This window comes from Oncorhynchus mykiss, unplaced genomic scaffold (assembly GCF_057628025.1).
Source record: "Oncorhynchus mykiss isolate SJ-2025 unplaced genomic scaffold, ASM5762802v1 scaffold96, whole genome shotgun sequence".
NCBI lineage: Eukaryota > Metazoa > Chordata > Actinopteri > Salmoniformes > Salmonidae > Oncorhynchus > Oncorhynchus mykiss.
The window spans coordinates 466,582-483,886 of record NW_028322095.1 but is presented as its reverse complement, the minus strand read 5'-3'; the positions used below and the strand labels follow the sequence as shown (position 1 = coordinate 483,886).

Here is a 17,305-nt window from a genome sequence, read left to right as displayed (position 1 = left end):
GTCTAGCTCTACACTGGTTTAATGGTAGTAGATGTCAGGGAACTCTTGTCTCCTGATCACTGCAGCAGATGTGGGTAGGTAGGCAGGCAGGTCTATGTTCTTGAGTGTCTCTCTGGCAGAGACTCAGTCATGTGGCCTCGGTGTCAAGACCACATCAACGGGCCTTGGTCTCTCGGTCATACGGGTCGGGTCTGGGTGTGAATAATATATTGGGATAATTAATGTGATCCTGATCTCAGCCGTCTGTCCATCATAATGCCAAAGCCAGTATCTCCCTTCCATATCCCCATCCACTCTCTGTTGGCAGTGGTGTCAAGGTTGTCAGATCAGATAACACAATGACACACTTAGCCTCAAAAATGGCCTCATATTGTGATGAACAACAGCTCTAGCACTGGACGTCATCTTTACATGAATGGCAACCCAGGCCCTCTCCTTCCTGCCCCCTGGCTATCACAGACAGAGCTCACTCAGGTGGCAACCCAGGCCCTCTCCTGTCTTCCTGCCCCCTGGCTATGACAGACAGAGCTCACTCAGGTGGCAACCCAGGCCCTCTCCTTCCTGCCCCCTGGCTATGACAGACAGAGCTCACTCAGGTGGCAACCCAGGCCCTCTCCTGTCTTCCTGCCCCCTGGCTATGACAGACAGAGCTCACTCAGGTGGCAACCCAGGCCCTCTCCTTCCTGCCCCCTGGCTATGACAGACAGAGCTCACTCAGGTGGCAACCCAGGCCCTCTCCTGTCTTCCTGCCCCCTGGCTATGACAGACAGAGCTCACCCAGGTTCATTTTGATTGGCCAGAAGATATAGCCCAGGCTGAGCTACATTCACATACCCCAGGCTAGCACTATACCATAAAAGGGGCTCAGTTAGCCTCCCTAGCCTACATTCTTCTTAGTGCTTGTTAGGATCAATCAATGCTGACCGACATTGAACATGACAGCCTCACAAAGAAACATTGTTACTGTTGTGGCCATGTCCAGACACCCATGTGCTTTCCAGTGTGCGCTGGTGTCTTAAAATCACCTCTGCTTTCGGAGAGGCTAGTGGCAGTTAAATACAGCAGTAGGTATGTCATGTGTAATTGGGCCCTGCAGCCACCCCTCCAACTTACCCTAGGGTGTACCCGAAATGGCATCCTATTCCCTACATACTAGTCACCATAACCCTATGGGCCCTGGTCAAAGGTTGTGCACTACCAACCCACTATCAAGCGCCTCAGGCTTAGAAAAAGTCTAAACCACTGTTGGTATTAATTTGCATGTGGTGGGATAACTGTAGTATTCTGCTATTCAGACACATTAACATGTCAATTCTGTACAGGCCTCTGTCACACAGGGTATTGGATTTTTAGTTGTTGCCAATACAATCAGTCATTGGGTGATAAGTTAGTAACATCTAGTCAGTCATAGAACAGGGCCAAGGCTAGGGGAGAATTTAGAAGTGACTGAGTGGTGGACAAAAGCACCAAAATATTCCAGGTAAAATAGGTAACATGTTCAGGGTGGGGGTCGTATGTCAGCCAACCTAACCTAAAAATCATTACCCTTTCTAGTGATGCTAACATCTTGTCAGACTGCATTACTATTTTAAATGGGAGGACTGTAACTAAAAAAGTTATAAACAACCTTGAGCATGTGTAGTAACTATATGCAGTTACAAATCGAGGACAAAGGTGGAGCATGTCGTGCTATAAACCAGGGATTCCCATACTCGGTCCTGGGTGCACGTTTTGGTCATCAAGTTTGATTATTTGAATCAGCTGTGTAGTGTTAGGGCAAAACCCAAAACTTGCACCCAGAAGGGGGGGCCCAGGGCAGAGTTTGGGAAGCCCTGCTATAAACCACTTCCTCTCACAATCCTAATTTCGCACTGCCCCTGGTCCTTGCGCAACATCCGTTTACTCCCTATTTCAGACCCCACCGACATAGCTGGCTGACTGGCTGGGACAGGCCAGACAGAACACCACATACCAACCCGTTTTCTGCTCAACACAAAATCCTCGCAGATAATTGATACGAATACAGATTGATTATGTCTGCTATGTAATATCAGGAATATTATGTGGAGAATGCAATATCAATATATTGAGATAAACACGAAGTCGGATGTCATGGACAAAGAAGTAGCTAGGGAGTGGGACTGGGGAAAAGTTAGCCAGCTAGCCACCCAGTTAGACATGTCTGGTATGCATGCACGCATTCCAGTTTGTATTTCTGATAAATAAGGTAGTCTATGTATAAACGGTTTTGTATTTCCATTGAATACAGCAATCTACCAAGCAAATAATTTGCTGCTATTAATAAGATGAAAAGCACGAATGACAACTCGGCTCATGCTAGCTAGCTTGCCTACTGTCAATGGTGGGAAGTTGACAAAGCTTTCTGGTCTTAATCGATGTCTGCCAATGAAACTGTCAAGCAAGCAAGCATGTTCATGAAGATTTTAGGTCATGGTGGTACGAAATGTGAGTTAGACAGGCACGCCTGACAAGCTAGGTAACCAGCTAACGTTTAGCTCTTGCTAACGTAAAGTCAAGAGCGCATCGATTACTACACTCGGGTGGCTGGTTTGGGAGGCCTTAGCACCCACGCCTATATTATTGAACGGTATACCGTTAAAGTACTGTACTGAAAAACTCTTCGCTTTCCGATTAGAAGAGAGGGAATATGCACATTTCTAAAAAGGTGACAATGCTCGGCCGCATTAAATTACAAGCCTGGAGATTTGTATGAGGGAATTGCAGGAGAAATGTGTCCCTCCGCCCCCAGGATAGCATAGCAAGCCGCCCAGCAGGGAGCGTTCACACGGGAAAAGCCTAAAAGAAGCATCACGAGGAACAAAAAAAACTACCGCAGACAGAGACACTATCGACTGAAGACTCGTGAATCCATTGTGTTGAAGCTAAACAGTCGACACATCACCTATTTGTCGGTCAGCGCGGAGAAACCGGTTAGAACTGCTCGTGTGTGTTCGAGAGAGGGAGAAGGATGTCTGGCTGGTCTCACCATAAAGTCACTGCCGAAGTTATCCTCTCCTTTCTGGTCCCCTTCTCGCATAACACAAACCCCTTGGATGAACTTTCTCAGTATATTCGCCTGGTCCATCCTCTCGGCCCGCTGTCCGGCGGCTTGTCCGGTTTTCCCACGGTATGTAAAATAAATCCAAAGTGGGGAAAACGAGAAAAAATATAAAAATAGCTTGAGCTATATATCCTCGCAGATAATCATTTCAACATCCCCTAACGCTCCATGTTATTTTTCATATTCTCTTCGGGTTAGACAATAATAATCCAAACAAAATTCGTGATTCCGTTGTTGTTTCTAAATATATATCACAAGCTATGACTGTAAACTAGCTATCGTTACTTGAATATAAAAATCCAAACACCGGTTCACCCCTCCCTGGCTCGCCGCTGCCACATTCACAAGTCAGCTACAAGAATACACTGACTGCGGTCGCCCCTAACCCCACTTGGAAACATTAACGCCCATTTCACTAAATGGCTTACTGTAATTGGTCCGTAGCTTCAAGAAATTAGTACGTGATTGGTGAATATGTTACGTCAATCTAAAATGTAAATAAATTAAGTGGGCGACGCTCACGTCAATCACTATGTCTCCTGTTCTTCTCTCTCATTGGTTAAATTCTATTTAGGGCTTCCTTCTTAGGTTTTACTGTAATGCAATTGTTACAATGGATTGGTGCATAGAGTTCTCCCCTATATTGTGAAATGATTACGAAAAAAAAATCAATCTTTCATGTGGTTAAAATGATACAGTTGCCTAATAATATCCAACTGGGCATGGACATGGGTCTGTGTCCTCGGCCGTCTCTTTTCTGTCTAACTGTGTCTTCCTCTGTGATCTCAAATACACAGGCATCCACAGTGTCAGGAAGCATTCTTGACCTGTAGAGGTTAATTAAGAAATGAAAGGCCGGGCAGTGCATTCCCTCACTCTCACAAACACCACTCTTTCACTCACGTTCACGTCACTTGAGAGACAGATTCATTTTGTACTGTAACACGAGAACACAGGTTAAATCTAAAAGCACATGTGTACTAATTTACTATTTGTCTCTGGTCAAATGTAGGTCACTGCTGTATTATTATATATATATATATATATATATATATATATATATATATTATTTGGGATAGGGTGTCAAAAAGACAGCATATGAAGGAGGATGACATCACACACCCCTGAACCACTCTTATTGCAGGGAAATGAAAAACAGCCTGGGTCTAGTTCCTGTTTGTTTACAGATCTCCTCGACAAGCTACTTCAAAGTCTTCCCCCTCAACCGGTCACTTTCATGTCACAGACAGACCCCTCTGAGAGGCTTCACTGGGTCCTCCCTCCTCCCATTGTAACAGACGCTGTGGGGTAAACTCGGGGGATATCCTAGTTAGAGGTCAATCGTAACTTGCCCAACTTCCCCTTTGAATGACTGCAGATTTGATAGTTGTGTTAGCATGACAAGGCATTATGAGCTACTACCCCCCACTGACTGACAGTCTGTAAAGAAATACATCGCCATTCTCTTGTTTCCATGGAGATGAATTTTGCCAGATTTATTTGTTTTCTGCAATTTTAACTTAATTTTACCCATCATGGGATTTACTGACTACACATGGGATTTACTGACTACACATTATATTTACTGACTACACATGGGATTTACTGACTACACATGGGATTTACTGACTACACATGATATTTACTGACTACACATGATATTTACTGACTACACATGGGATTTACTGACTACACATGGGATTTACTGACTACACATGGGATTTACTGACTACACATGGGATTTACTGACTACACATGATATTTACTGACTACACATGGGATTTACTGACTACACATGGGATTTACTGACTACACATGGGATTTACTGACTACACATTATATTTACTGACTACACATGGGATTTACTGACTACACATGGGATTTACTGACTACACATGGGATTTACTGACTACACATGATATTTACTGACTACACATGGGAATTACTGACTACATATTATATTTACTGACTACACATGGGATTTACTGACTACACATTATATTTACTGACTACACATGGGATTTACTGACTACACATGGGATTTACTGACTACACATGATATTTACTGACTACACATGATATTTACTGACTACACATGGGATTTACTGACTACACATGATATTTACTGACTACACATGGGATTTACTGACTACACATGGGATTTACTGACTACACATGATATTTACTGACTACACATGATATTTACTGACTACACATGATATTTTTGCTCTGAGGTCAGACAGTTCTGTATTATTGCAGACTGGGTGTGAGGGGGTGTGTATGTATGTATGTGTGGGTGGGTGTGTGCATTCCTGCATGCGTGCGTGTGTTTGTGTATAAATATGCATTGACCACTTCCATCTACCATTATTTGTATCATATTGCTTGTAATGGCCGTGCTCCTCAGAGTTATAACCATCTACATGCGTAACAGCACAATCAAACTAGTAGGTCTAACAAGCACAGTAAACCATTTGTGAGCTGCATATTTCTCCCAACAACTTGTACACTCATAGTTAGAGCTGTCATAGGATTTGTCTCATGTCTAGGTCAGAGCAGTTTAGAACATGTCTTTAGTTCAGAAACATTCTAATTCTAATTGGGGCTCCCGAGTTGCTCAGCTGTCTAAGGCGCTGCATCTCAGTGCTAGAGGCATCACTACAGACCCTGGTTAGATTCCAGGCTGTATCACAACCAGCCGTGATTGGGAGTCCCATAGGGCGGCGCACAATTGGCCCAGTGTTGTCCGGGTTAGGGTTTGGCCGGGGTGGGCCGTCATTGTAAATAAGAATTTGTTCTTCACTGGCTTGTCTAGTTAAATAAAGGTTCAACAAAATAAAACAAATACAAAATTCTCACTGTGTCACATGACACATTTTCACCACAAATGAGGGACCGTAATTTAATTCATCATCAGACTGGCCTGCTGCTACTGCTTAAACAGGACAACTATCTCACAACTACGCAAAGGTAGACTGACTGTCCTACATGTGTTTTCATAATGGACTTTGTGTTCTGCACCGGGAGCTGTGGAAATGTTGTACTGTATAAATATATATATATATATATATATTTTTTTACATTTTATTAGGATATGTTTTAATATATACAAGATGTTCAGTAACCTACAAACTCACAGGGAGAGTTTCAGCCTGCAGTGTTTGTCACACAGGAATCATGGTGGATTTATATTCTGAATTGAATCATCACCAGACTAAAGAGCTAAATAGAGGCTTATTCATGATTAATTCCTCTCAGTAGCAGTTCGCCCTGACATCCAAGAAACACTCAAGCAGCACCATGGTCAGAGCTGCCTCCAAAAGGAGCCAGCCCTCCTATCTTTCCTCAGGCTTTATAAATGACAACAAAACCCCCATTCAGGCTAGTCTGAGGGGGGGGGGGGGCAGAGGAGACCAAGCTGTAAAGGAGCCAGCTAGCCTGGCTTATAGACACACACTGGCAGGCCGAAGCCTGGAGGACTGCTCAGGTCCCCTCATGTCCCCTCATGTCCAATGAGTGGCTGTTTGAACTCAGAGAGCGGGATAGAAGTAGCTCAGTTCTCGAGCTTTTAAAGAAAACAAACGTTACTTCATCTGTCCCGCTGTGTTCTTCTCACCCACCCGATACTCTTTCCTCAGTTTATGATATTTGGAAACATTTTAATTACACTGGCTCTGTCTCACAACCCTATTCCCTTTATAGGGCACTACTTTTGACCAGATATCCCTACGCGGGCTCTGGTCTGAGGTAGGGCACTACTTTTGACCAGATATCCCTACGCGGCTCTGGTCTGAGGTAGGGCATTACTTTTGACCAGATATCCCTACGCGGGCTCTGGTCTGAGGTAGGGCACTACTTTTGACCAGATATCCCTACGCGGCTCTGGTCTGAGGTAGGGCACTACTTTTGACCAGATATCCCTACGCGGGCTCTGGTCTGAGGTAGGGCACTACTTTTGACCAGATATCCCTACGCGGCTCTGGTCTGAGGTAAGGCATTACTTTTGACCAGATATCCCTACGCGGGCTCTGGTCTGAGGTAGGGCACTACTTTTGACCAGATATCCCTACGCGGCTCTGGTCTGAGGTAGGGCACTACTTTTGACCAGATATCCCTACGCGGGCTCTGGTCTGAGGTAGGGCACTACTTTTGACCAGATATCCCTACGCGGGCTCTGGTCTGAGGTAGGGAACTACTTTTGACCAGATATCCCTACGCGGCTCTGGTCTGAGGTAGGGCACTACTTTTGACCAGATATCCCTACGCGGGCTCTGGTCTGAGGTAGGGCACTACTTTTGACCAGATATCCCTACGCGGCTCTGGTCTGAGGTAGGGCACTACTTTTGACCAGATATCCCTACGCGGCTCTGGTCTGAGGTAGGGCACTACTTTTGACCAGATATCCCTACGCGGGCTCTGGTCTGAGGTAGGGCACTATATTGGGAACAAGGAGTCCGTCATTTGTAATTTGCACATTGACAGGAGGCTATTACATTTGAGTCCTTTAGCTGATGCTCTCATCCACAGTGATTTCCAGTTAGTGCATTCATCTTCAGATAGCTACGTGAGACAACCACATGTCTCAGTCATAGTACATACATAGTTATTACTCTGCATTTCCAGGCGTCTATCTGCTCATCATTCACTGCAGGGAAAGGCGTGTGGGCAATGCGATGACCATCTCACAGAGATGAGGTCACAATTCCTTCAGCGTTCCCTCAGTGTTCCTAACATGCTCAGTAACCCTACTGGCACTTCTGAGAAAACAAAAAGATCACTACTTGTACTTTACTTGTACAGTAATTACTGTACATAGACATAATATGACATTTGAAATGTCTCTATTCATTTGAAACGTTTGTGAGTGTAATGTTTACTGTTCATTTTTATTGTTTGTCACTTTTGTTTATTATATATTTCACTTGCTTTGGCAATGTAAACATGTTTCCCATGCCAATAAAGCCCTTTGATTGTCATTGATTTTAATTGAGTGTGTTGAAACAGTGGGATTTCTGAGTGAGAAAGTGAGAGCGGAAGGAGAGAGAGAGGTGGTATAGACAACATACAGAGACAGATATCCCTCAGTCAGTTATTCCAGTAGTTACAGAGACAGATATCCCTCAGTCAGTTATTCCAGTAGTTACAGAGACAGATACCCCTCAGTCAGTTATTCCAGTAGTTACAGAGACAGATATCCCTCAGTCAGTTATTCCAGTAGTTACAGAGACAGATATCCCTCAGTCAGTTATTCCAGTAGTTACAGAGACAGATACCCCTCAGTCAGTTATTCCAGTAGTTACAGAGACAGATATCCCTCAGTCAGTTATTCCAGTAGTTACAGAGACAGATACCCCTCAGTCAGTTAATCCAGTAGTTACAGAGACAACATACAGAGACAGATATCCCTCAGTCAGTTATTCCAGTAGTTACAGAGACAACATACAGAGACAGATATCCCTCAGTCAGTTATTCCAGTAGTTACAGAGACAGATATCCCTCAGTCAGTTATTCCAGTAGTTACAGAGACAGATATCCCTCAGTCAGTTATTCCAGTAGTTACAGAGACAGATATCCCTCAGTCAGTTATTCCAGTAGTTACAGAGACAGATACCCCTCAGTCAGTTATTCCAGTAGTTACAGAGACAACATACAGAGACAGATATCCCTCAGTCAGTTATTCCAGTAGTTACAGAGACAACATACAGAGACAGATATCCCTCAGTCAGTTATTCCAGTAGTTACAGAGACAGATACCCCTCAGTCAGTTATTCCAGTAGTTACAGAGACAACATACAGAGACAGATACCCCTCAGTCAGTTATTCCAGTAGTTACAGAGACAGATATCCCTCAGTCAGTTATTCCAGTAGTTACAGAGACAGATATCCCTCAGTCAGTTATTCCAGTAGTTACAGAGACAGATATCCCTCAGTCAGTTATTCCAGTAGTTACAGAGACAGATATCCCTCAGTCAGTTACTCCAGTAGTTACAGAGACAGATATCCCTCAGTCAGTTATTCCAGTAGTTACAGAGACAGATACCCCTCAGTCAGTTATTCCAGTAGTTACAGAGACAGATATCCCTCAGTCAGTTATTCCAGTAGTTACAGAGACAGATACCCCTCAGTCAGTTATTCCAGTAGTTACAGAGACAGATACCCCTCAGTCAGTTATTCCAGTAGTTACAGAGACAGATATCCCTCAGTCAGTTATTCCAGTAGTTGTTCAGGTTGTTGACTCGTCATCGGCGAGGCCAATCCAGCCTGACCTCTGATGAAAGCTGGTCAATGCTTTCCTTTTCACATAGGGCTCGAGCCTCTCTAGCGTGCTGTGCTCTTAAAACCCAGAACCATAACAGACACGGGATGTTTCCCAAATCGCATCGATATAGTTCAATACGTTTGACCAGAGCTCTATGGAACACAGACCATGGGTTATATGGCTCCCTACTGGTGGGGATTCCATCACCAGCTCTATGGAACGCAGACCATGGGTTATATGGCTCCCTACTGGTGGGGATTCCATCACCAGCTCTATGGAACACAGACCATGGGTTATCTCCTATAGAGCTCCATTTTTATGGAACGGTCTGCCTACCCATGTCAGAGACGCAAACTCGGTCTCAACCTTTAAGTCTCTACTGAAGACTCATCTCTTCAGTGGGTCATATGATTGAGTGTAGTCTGGCCCAGGAGTGGGAGGGTGAACGGAAAGGCTCTGGAGCAACGAACCGCCCTTGCTGTCTCTGCCTGACCGGTTCCCCTCTTTCCACTGGGATTCTCTGCCTCTAACCCTATTACAGGGGCTGAGTCAATGGCTTACTGGGGCTCTCTCATGCCGTCCCTGGAGGGGGTGCGTCACCTGAGTGGGTTGAGTCACTGATGTGGTCATCCTGTCTGGGTTGGCGCCCCCCCCCCCCCCCCCTTGGGTTGTGCCGTGGCGGAGGTCTTTGTGGGCTATACTCAGCCTTGTCTCAGGATGGTAAGTTGGTGGTTGAAGATATCCCTCTAGTGGTGTGGGGGCTGTGCTTTGGCAAAGTGGGTGGGGTTATATCCTTCCTGTTTGGCCCTGTCCGGGGGTGTCCTCGGAATGGGCCACAGTGTCTCCTGACCCCTCCTGTCTCAGCCTCCAGTATTTATGCTGCAGTAGTAGTTTATGTGTCGGGGGGCTAGGGTCAGTTTGTTATATCTGGAGTACTTCTCCTGTCCTATTCGGTGTCCTGTGTGAATCTAGGTGTGCGTTCTCTAATTCTCCCCTTCTCTCTTTCTCTCTCTCGGAGGACCTGAGCCCTAGGACCATGCCCCAGGACTACCTGACATGATGACTCCTTGCTGTCCCCAGTCCACCTGGCTGTGCTGCTGCTCCAGTTTCAACTGTTCTGCCTTAATATTATTCGACCATGCTGGTCATTTATGAACATTTGAACATCTTGGCCATGTTCTGTTATAATCTCCACCCGGCACAGCCAGAAGAGGACTGGCCATCCCACATATGCTCTCTCTAATTCTCTCTTTCTTTCTCTCTCTCGGAGGACCTGAGCCCTAGGACCATGCCCCAGGAATACCTGACATGATGACTCCTTGCTGTCCCCAGTCCACCTGACTGTGCTGCTGCTCCAGTTTCAACTGTTCTGCCTTATTATTATTCGACCATGCTGGTCATTTATGAACATTTGAACATCTTGACCATGTTTTGTTATAATCTCCACCCGGCACAGCCAGAAGAGGACTGGCCACCCCACATAGCCTGGTTCCTCTCTAGGTTTCTTCCTAGGTTTTGGCCTTTCTAGGGAGTTTTTCCTAGCCACCGTGCTTCTACACCTGCATTGCTTGCTGTTTGGGGTTTTAGGCTGGGTTTCTGTACAGCACTTTGAGATATCAGCTGATGTACCAAGGGCTATATAAAATACATTTGTTTTGATTTGAATTTGATTTATATGGCTCCCTACTGGTGGGGATTCCATCACCAGCTCTATGGAACGCAGACCAAGGGTTATATGGCTCCCTACTGGTGGGGATTCCATCACCAGCTCTATGGAACGCAGACCATGGGTTATATGGCTCCCTACTGGTGGGGATTCCATCACCAGCTCTATGGAACACAGACCATGGGTTATATGGCTCCCTACTGGTGGGGATTCCATCACCAGCTCTATGGAACACAGACCATGGGTTATATGGCTCCCTAGTGGTGGGGATTCCATCACCAGCTCTATGGAACACAGACCATGGGTTATATGGCTCCCTACTGGTGGGGATTCCATCACCAGCTCTATGGAATGATGCAGTTCAACAGTTCAGTATGAGGAAACCAACCAGACTAACAAGCTTATGATTGATTCATATACATTTCACAGGAATTCCAGAAAAATAGAAAATAGAAAATAGTTTCTCACAGGTTTTTTATGAAACATTTCAGATGTTCTTCATAATGCAATTAATGAAAAACAATTGTCTAGTTGTGTGAGAATGTATCAGTGAGCCTGAGAGGAGGATCCTCTCTCAGAGAAGAGGAGAGAGAAAGAAAGACAAGGGGAGAGAGAGGAGAGGAGGAGAGGGGAGAGAGAGGAGAGAGGAGGAGAGAGGAGGGGAGAGAGAGGAGAGAGGAGGAGAGAAAGAGAAGGGGAGAGAGAGGAGGAGAGAAAGAGAAGGGAGGAGAGAGAGAAGGGGAGAGAGAGGAGCGAGGAGGAGAGAGAGAAGGGGTGAGAGAGAAAGAGAGACAAGGGGAGAGAGAGGAGAGGAGGAGAGGGGAGAGAGAGGAGAGAGGAGGAGAGAGGGGGGGAGAAAGAGAAGGGAGGAGAGAGAGAAGGGGAGAGAGAGGAGCGAGGAGGAGAGAGAGGAGGGGTGAGAGAGAACAGGAGGAGGAGAGAGGAGGTTCTGTATCTCTTTGAGGGAGGAGAGGGGGATAAAGAAGAGGAAGAGAGAAAAGAGAGAGAGGAAGAGAGAGAGGAAGAGTGAGGGAAAGAGAGAGGAGGGGAGATAGAAGAGAGGAGGTGAGAGGAGTAGAAATAAGGGGAGAGGGAGGAGAGGAGGAGGAGAGAGGAGGTTCCGTATCTCTTTGTGAGAGGACGAGAGGGGGGTAGAGAAAAGGAAGAGAGAGGAGAGAGAGAATGGGAGAGAGAGGAGAGGAGTAAGAGAGAGGAGGAGAGAGAGAAGGGGAGAGAGAGGAGAGAGGAGGAGAGAGAGAAGGGGAGAGAGAGGAGTAGGAGAGAGGAGAGAGATAAGGGGAGAGATGAGATAGAAGAAGAGAGAGAAGGGGAGAGAGAGGACAGGAGGAGGAGAGCGGATGTTCCATAACTCTTTGAGAGAAGATGAGAGGGGGGTAGAGAAGAGGAAGAGAGAGGAAGAGAGAGAGGAAGAGTGAGGGAAAGAAGTAGAAGGGGCGATAGAAGAGAGGAGGAGAGAGAAGAAGAGAGAGAGGAGGAGAGAGAGGAGGAGAGAGAAGAGGAGAGAGAAGAGGAGAGAGGAGGAGAGAGAGAAATGTCCTGGTGGTCCATCATCAGAGAGATACTGTATGTATAACAGATCATAAACACAGCACAGTATCCACTTCATCATATTTTGCAAGGCAACATGATTCTACTGTAATCAGCAACAATCGTGTGTGTTTGTGTGTGTGTGTGTCCAAGTGTGTACGGGTGCGTGGACTCAAGGTCTTTAACAGGGACCTTATGGTCCTCTCTCATCCCCCCGTTCTCTCTTTCTCTCTCTCTTGGGTGTAAAAGCAGGAATGCAGCCGTCAGGGAATACAAGGCAGACCAGCTGAGCGGTGGAATGCTCTGACAAGCCCTAACAAAGCCCAGAAGAGGGAGGCTCCCCTGCACACACACACACACACACACACACACACACACACACACACACACACACACACACACACACACACACACACACACACACACACACACACACACACCCTGTCACCCAGGACCACCAGCTTTCTCCTGACACCTTACATGTCTACTTAGAACCTACAGTACATTTTGGGTGTTTCGTAAAAGTGCCAGCTTGCACATGTGTGGTCAATGCTATACCTTTTGCAAGATTTCACAACACAGAGCACACCCTTTCATAGCAGCTCCAGCTCCCAGCCAACCAGAGAGAGGTGCTCCCAGCCAGGCAGACAGAGAGAGGTGAACATGAAACTGCCTGCTGTAGATATGTGGAGGGTAAAATATCTGCCCCCAGGCTATAAAACATGGTACAGAGGTGTGTTTCACAATGCAGGTCTTTTCATGGCAAACAGCTCTCCTATCTCTATAGCTCTACAGCATGTCTTCATAGTGCTCCTCTCCTCCTCTCCTCCTCTCCTATCTCTATAGCTCTACAGTATGTCTTCATAGTGCTCCTCCTCTCCTCCTCTCCTATCTCTATAGCTCTACAGTATGTCTTCATAGTGCTCCTCCTCTCCTCCTCTCCTATCTCTATAGCTCTACAGTATGTCTTCATAGTGCTCCTCCTCTCCTCCTCTCCTATCTCTACAGTATGTCCTCATAGTGCTCCTCCTCTCCCATCTCTACAGTATGTCCTCATAGTGCTCCTCCTCTCCTATCTCTACAGTGTCCTCATCGTGCTCCTCCTCTCCTCCTCTCCTATCTCTCCTATGTCTACAGCATGTCCTCATCGTGCTCCTCCTCTCCTCCTCTCCCATCTCTCCTATCTCTACAGCATGTCCTCATAGTGCTCCTCCTTTCCTATCTCTCCTATGTCTACAGTATGTCCCCATAGTGCTCCTCCTCTCCTATCTCTCCTATGTCTACAGAATGTCCCCATAGTGCTCCTCCTCTCCTCCTCTCCTATCTCTACAGCATGTCCTCATAGTGCACCTCCTCTCCTATCTCTCCTATCTCTACAGCATGTCCTCATAGTACTCCTCCTCTCCTATCTCTCCGATCTCTACAGCATGTCCTCATAGTGCTCCTCCTCTCCTCCTCTGCTATGTCTACAGCATGTCCTCATAGTGCTCCTCCTCTCCTATCTCTCCGATCTCTACAGCATGTCCTCATAGTGCTCCTCCTCTCCTCCTCTCCTATGTCTACAGCATGTCCTCATAGGAGAGGAGGAGAGGAGGAGCACTATCTCTCCGATCTCTACAGCATGTCCTCATAGTGCTCCTCCTCTCCTATCTCTCCTATGTCTACAGCATGTCCTCATAGTGCTCCTCCTCTCCCATCTCTCCTATCTCTACAGCATGTCCTCATAGTGCTCCTCCTCTCCTATCTCTTCGATCTCTACAGCATGTCCTCATAGTGCTCCTCCTCTCCTATCTCTCCTATGTCTACAGAATGTCCCCATAGTGCTCCTCCTCTCCTATCTCTCCGATCTCTACAGCATGTCCTCATAGTGCTCCTCCTCTCCTCCTCTCCTATGTCTACAGCATGTCCTCATAGTGCTCCTCCTCTCCTCCTCTCCTATCTCTCCGATCTCTACAGCATGTCCTCATAGTGCTCCTCCTCTCCTATCTCTCCTATGTCTACAGCATGTCCTCATAGTGCTCCTCCTCTCCTATCTCTCCTATGTCTACAGAATGTCCCCATAGTGCTCCTCCTCTCCTATGTCTACAGAATGTCCCCATAGTGCTCCTCCTCTCCTCCTCTCCTATCTCTACTCTATTATTGTTATTATTGTTATTATTATTATTATTATTATTGTTATTATTATTATTGTTATTATTATTATTGTTATTATTATTATTGTTATTATTATTATTATTGTTATTATTGTTATTATTGTTATTGTTGTTATTGTTATTATTATTATTGTTATTATTATTATTGTTATTATTATTATTGTTATTATTATTATTATTGTTATTATTATTATTATTGTTATTATTGTTGTTATCATTATTGTTGTTATTGTTGTTATTATTATTATTATTATTTGATATGACCTTTATTTAAGCAGGGGTCATGCTGAGACCACCCCAAGTGTCTTTCACAGACGAGCCCTGCATGAACACATCAACAAACAATAATCACACTATCTATATAAACATCAATTACACTATACTTAAGCAATCAGGCCCCAGGGGGTGTGGTATACGGCCAATATACCACGGCTAAGGCTTGGTCTTAAGCACGACGCAACGCGGAGTGTCTGGATACAGCCCTTAGCTGTGGTATATTGGCCATATACCACCGACCTCTGAGATGCCTTATTGCTATTATAAACTGGTTACCGACGTAATTAAAGCAGCAAAAATACATGTTTTGTCATACCCCTGGTATACAGTATGATACACCACAGCTGTCAGCCAATCAGCATTCAGGGCTCAAACCACCTAGTTTATAAATACAGTGCCAGAAAGTATTCAGACCCCTTGACCCCTTATTCTAACACTGATTAAAAAGCAATCTACACGCATTACCCCATAATGACAAAGCGAAAACAGGCTTTTAGAAATGTTTGATCATTTATTTAAAATAAAAAACAGAAATATTGTATTTACATAAGTATTCAGACCTTTTGCTATGTGATTCGAAATTGAGCTCAGGTGCATCCTGTTTCCATTGATCATCCTTGAGATGTTTCTACAACTTGATTGGAGTCCACCTGTGGTAAATTCAATTGATTGGACATGATTTGGAAAGGCACACAGCTGTCTGTATAAGGTCCCACAGGTGACAGTGCATGTCAGAGCAAAAACCAAGTCATGAGGTGGAAGGAATTGTCCGTAGAGCTCCTAAACAGGATTGTGTCGAGGCACAGATCTGGGGAATATGTCTGCAGTGTTGAAGGTCCCCAAGAACACAGTCTGTGAGAACACAGCTCTCACAGAACACAGCTCTCACAGAACACAGCTCTCACAGACTCTTCCTAGAGCTGGCTGCCCGGCCAAACTGAACAATCAGGGGAGAAGGGCCTTGGTCAGGGAGGTGACCAAGTCCCGATGGTCACTCTGACAGAGCTCTAGAGTTCCTCTGCGGGGATGGGAGAACCTTCCAGAAGGAAAACCATCTCTGCAGCACTTCATCAATCAGGCCTCTATGGTAGAGTGGCCAGACGGAAGCCACTCCTCAGTAAAAGCCAGGACCACAGACTGGGGTGAAGGTTCACCTTCCAACAGGACAACGATGCTAAGCACACAGCCAATACAATGCAGGAGTGGCTTCGGGACAAGTCTCTGAATGTCATTGAGTGTCCCAGCCAGAGCCCTGACTTGAACCCGATCGAACATCGCTGGAGAGACCTGAAAATAGCTGTGCCGCAATGCTCACCATCCAATCTGGCAGAGCTTGAGAGGATCTGCAGTGAGGAATGGGAGAAACTCCCCAAATACAGGTGTGTCAAGCTTGTATCGTCATACCCAAGAAGGATTGAGGCTGTAATCGCTGCCAAAGATGCTTCAACAAAGTACTGAGAAAAGGGTCTGAATACTTCTGTAAATCTGATAATACATTAGTTATACATTTTTTCTCAAAAATGTCTATAAACCTGTTTTTTCTTTGTCATTATGGGGTATCGTGTGTAGATTGATGAGGGGAAAAAACGATTTAATAATTGTTTTAATTAGGCTGTAACGTAATTGTTTTCTTCTAAAAAGTCAAGGGGTCTGAATACTTTCCAAATGTACAGTATCTATAGAAAAATAAATTACACTATTCATACACCAATTACACCATACCTATATACACATCAATTACACTATACCCATATACACATCAATTACACTATACCTATATACACATCAATTACACTATACCTATATACACATCAATTACACTATACATATATACACATCAATTACACTATACCTATATACACATCAATTACACTATACCTATATACACATCAATTACACTATACCTATATACACATCAATTACACTATACCTATATACACATCAATTACACTATACCTATATACACATCAATTACACTATACCTATATACACATCAATTACACTATACCTATATACACATCAATTACACTATACCCATATACACATAAATTACACTATACATATATACACATCAATTACACTATACCTATATACACATCAATTACACTATACCTATATACACATCAATTACACTATACCTATATACACATCAATTACACTATACCTATATACACATCAATTACACTATACCTATATACACATCAATTACACTATACCTATATACACATCAATTACACTATACCTATATACACATCAATTACACTATACCTATATACACATCAATTACACTATACCTATATACACATCAATTACACTATACC

The 17,305-nt window shown here is 44.7% G+C and overlaps 1 protein-coding gene across 8 annotated transcripts in view; it reads right to left on the bottom strand.

Annotated features, from left to right (window-relative positions):
* Positions 1-17,305, bottom strand: part of LOC110515111 (tyrosine-protein phosphatase non-receptor type 12) — a 104,494-nt gene that overhangs the window by 80,268 nt on the left and 6,921 nt on the right. For 4 of the 8 annotated variants that reach the window (XR_016493785.1, XM_090228720.1, XM_090228722.1 and 1 more), the window contains exon 1: positions 3,008-3,484. The exons of 2 other annotated variants lie outside the window; for them this stretch is intronic. Coding sequence is in view for 4 of the 6 variants with exons in the window: in XM_090228720.1 (XP_090084846.1) it covers positions 3,008-3,106 (99 nt within the window). In the remaining 2 variants the exon portion in view is untranslated. Of the gene's footprint in view, positions 1-3,007; positions 3,485-17,305 lie in introns of those variants that run through there. 2 more of the 8 variants (XR_016493786.1, XM_090228724.1) reach the window with 1 other exon arrangement.